General features: G+C 43.6%; 1 protein-coding gene across 1 annotated transcript; it reads right to left on the bottom strand.

Annotated features, from left to right (window-relative positions):
* Window positions 1-547: 547 nt before the first annotated feature.
* Window positions 548-2,815, bottom strand: LOC126524471 (uncharacterized). The gene is made up of 3 exons (XM_072286801.1): window positions 2,026-2,815; window positions 1,331-1,842; window positions 548-1,268 (listed from the first exon to the last, which is right to left on the bottom strand). Exons 1-3 carry the CDS (start codon window positions 2,137-2,139, stop codon window positions 896-898), a joined length of 999 nt encoding a protein of 332 aa, XP_072142902.1. The 5' UTR covers window positions 2,140-2,815; the 3' UTR covers window positions 548-895.
* Window positions 2,816-3,600: the final 785 nt, after the last annotated feature.

Here is a 3,600-nt window from a genome sequence, read left to right as displayed (position 1 = left end):
CTTCTTTTTCTAGATTGGCACCCTAGCTGTTTCATGTATCTTGCTCATTTTTTTTTGTGTAATTGATGTGGCTCTGTATTGGAATGAATACATGTTTTTTTTATGCTTGTCATTTGTCTGTCGTTTAATACACATTCGTACATACTCGTACTCTTTTTCTTCACTTGTTTTTCTTCTTTTTTGTTTACTTCCGCTCAAGTTGTTCTCTTATATTTGTTATGCTTTTTGACCTGTATGTTAATGTCATGATATTGCTTTAATTTGCTGCCAATACAGCCTTTGACTATGGGACCTCCTTTTGTATTGCACATCGGTCAAAACTTTTAACCACACTGAAGCAATGAAAAAAATGAAAAATACACTTTGTCAGTTTGCAGTTCAGTGACATTACAACAAAGCAAAGCAATTGAACATGATAAAAAAGAAAGAAATGGTTTCCGTTTTGCCTGTTAGCTGAGCACATCACAAAGGGAAGCTTGGGGAAGGGGGGGGTAGGGAGTGGTGCAGTAAGTAGCAAATCCAGGGGTCAGGCCGTAACAAGTAAAGATATACAATGTAATAAAAAATTATTGAATGAAAAAGTTCAACACGGAAGTCGAACAAAACATACAACTGGTGTGCACTGTTAAACATTTAATTCGACAGCAAAGTGGGATATAATATGGACATAATATAATATGGACATATATGGACATATATAATATTCCTTCAAACAGGAGGAGTACACCAAGTACCAAATTCACCTTTCGTGCTCGCATTTCAATAGCCAACCACATAAATGCCTGTTCTTATTTACATTACTTACTTCTGAGAAGTGTCACTGTGTCATACATCAAACAAGAATCGGCTAGCATACAGCACAACCAGCAAAGTGCTGGTGGGCACTTCTTTTGTATCATGGCCGCAGACCAGCAGGTGCCCGTTCCCAAGGCACAGAACCCTCCCTACTCACAAAGTATGAGCAGAAAAGGTCTCTTATTTCCGCTGCTGTTCTTGTATAATTGTGCCCAGTCGGAGGTCGGAGACTGAACATGGCTGAGGTGCCAATGTTCTGGGTGGTGCGCCACTGACCACTGGTTATGTTGCCATATGCATCTTCCGTGTCGACATAGTTCGCCGTCATGTAGATCACGTCATCACGCAAGAAGTTGTGTAGGACGCAACATGCCATGACAACGTAGTCTGCATTTTGCGGCCGCAGATTGATGGCACGCCGAAAAATCCTGAATCGGGAGACCATCACTCCGAAAGCATTTTCAACACACCTCCTGCAAATTTAAGTAAAAAAATATTCAACATAAGCAAGAGTAAATTTTGTGCTTTTGGTTACCTGGCTCTGCTTAGGCGGTAATTGAAGATGCGCTTGTTTTCATCCTGGCATCTCCCAGAATATGGCCGCAGAAAATCCGGACGAAGTTGAAACGCTTCATCTCCGACGAAAACGTGAGGAGCAACGATGTTTGTGCCAGGCAGCTGCTTCGGAGGTGGGAGGCCGAGCAAGCCCTCTTCCAGTGATTTTCCAAAGCCAGAAGCAGACAATGTGCCACCATCGCTTTGACGTCCATACGCCCCAACATCAACGCATATGAATTTCAGATTGCTGTCAACAGCGTCCATGAGGACGATGGAGTATGTGCCCTGTAATAAAATAAGACTATAAGCGCATGTTATGAAAATATGACCTACTGCGTTAATTACCTTGTAGTTGTAATACAAGCTGCCTGAATTAGGAGGAGCTTGTATCTGAACGTGCTTGCCGTCGACAGCACCAACACAGTGAGGGAAATTCCATTTTTCCTCGAATCCTTCGGCTACCTCTTGCCAGGCTTCAGTTGTCGGCACCTTAGCAAATAAAAAAAGTCGCGCTTAGCGTGTGAAAAAACATTTGTTCGATAGAAGCGTACCCGAAGCAAGCTAGCTCATGCACACAGGTACTCGGAAAACAAGCTGAAGGAGTTGGAGTTTGTAACCACACTCTAAGTGCTGGTAATAAACAGCATCCATGTGTAGTGGCTAAATGCGTACCTTTAGGTATAAAGGTTGCAGTGTTCTCCACAGCAGCCTGCATACGTGGTGCACAATGGTCGCCACCGTTGAGATGCCAACCCTGAAGCTAATAGCAACATCTTGCATGTACATGCCAGATGCGAGGTACCTGAAGAACAAGGTGTTAAGATTGATAATACAGAACTCGGCTTAAAGGGAAAAAATAAAGGAAGCTTATGTTCTGTTTAACACTAGAAAGGAAAACATCGCAGCGTGATGTTTGCTCTGCAACACAACGTCTGCTCTGCCTGGTCTTTTTTTTTATTTTTTATTTAATTCATTGCATACACACGATACCGTTTGGACCCATAGCCTTGGCGGCCAGTCCAATAACAAAATAGACATTAGACATAAGAAGAACAGCGTACTTATTGTAACGTAAACGCATGTTATGAAAGCATTTACACCCCAGCACCAAGATGTAAACACAACAGGAGCGACGCCCTGCCCTTCCCAATTCCCGAGGTCAAAGGTTGCCTCCGTCGAGGTGATGCCGTCTCCAATCTCCACCCAGCCAGGCAAGGATCCATTTCGCATTTGTAGGCATCGCCGATGTTCTAGGAAAGGCTTCTTGAGTGCGCACGTGCGGTTAAATAAATACAAGAACACAAAAATGCAAGGTTTGAGCAACATCTCGTGTTCTGCATTGTTGTTCTATTTTGACCAGACAAGGATGGTGTATGTAAAGTTAATTGCATGCAGAAATGGCATAGCATTTCCTTTGCCTCTAAATGCAACACTGTAAGAGATATATAAGCGTAAAATTTTATTTTATGCAGCTTTTCAAGCCGTCTTCCCGAAATGAAACAATATTTAGACAGATATACCAGAATCAGCTTTCAGTGTTCTTTCCTGAAGATCACTATAATATCAGTTACAGCGTCAAAACGGTTAAAAAATAGTACGTTGAGGTAACTACCTCGCAAGTGGTGCCAGGCACTGACTGAGACTAATGCTGCTTAGGTATAGCGTGCTTACCTGAGTGCAATAGCGAGCTGTGCACGTGAGAGCAGTGGTTCGCGCACGACGTGAAGCCTTGTCAAACCTGCTTCGACAAGTGAGTGCAGGGCTTCAAAGGTCTCCGGTGACATTCTGTAATACTTTTTGAAGTATTCCTTGTCTCCCGACATCAGCAAGGGCAGCTGCACAACACAAACGATTTATCCTTTTGCATGTTTATCTATAGGAGCCCCGGAGCAAAAACTTCCGGTTCTCCCAAATAGGGCGTACCCACCAGCGCCGGTGCCTTAGGAGCTTCATGAACAATTTCGTTTTCTCCAGCTCACACAGTTCATTTAAAAGAAGGAAGCTTCGCGGTATCCAGGGCGGAAGCAGACAAATTTAACATTCGGCACGTATCTACTCGGTCGTCACCGTCGTCAACTTCACCGCTACAAGTTTTGCCAGGTGCTTGCACACTCAATAGTAGCTTCTTTTTTTGAAGAAGCAAATACTCCTCCAAGAGAAGAGCTGTGGCTTCCATAGTACCGCAACAACGAAACCAGAGTGCAGAAAACGAAACCTCTCCACCGACGCCGCACTAGCCTCACGCTC

The sequence above is a fragment of the Dermacentor andersoni genome, chromosome 3, assembly GCF_023375885.2.
Source record: "Dermacentor andersoni chromosome 3, qqDerAnde1_hic_scaffold, whole genome shotgun sequence".
In the NCBI taxonomy this organism is placed as follows: domain Eukaryota; kingdom Metazoa; phylum Arthropoda; class Arachnida; order Ixodida; family Ixodidae; genus Dermacentor; species Dermacentor andersoni.
Note: the sequence above shows the minus strand (reverse complement) of the source record. Positions and strands in the feature narration are given on the sequence as shown.

Coding starts and splice junctions, on each gene's coding strand:
- LOC126524471 (XM_072286801.1), bottom strand. CDS start 2,139: ATGTACATGCAAGATGTTGCTATTAGCTTCAGGGTTGGCATCTCAACG. Junction 1,843..2,025: donor TGCAACCTTTATACCTAAAG/GTACGCATTTAG, acceptor TTATTTGCTAAG/GTGCCGACAACTGAAGCCTG. Junction 1,269..1,330: donor TACCGCCTAAGCAGAGCCAG/GTAACCAAAAGC, acceptor TTAAATTTGCAG/GAGGTGTGTTGAAAATGCTT.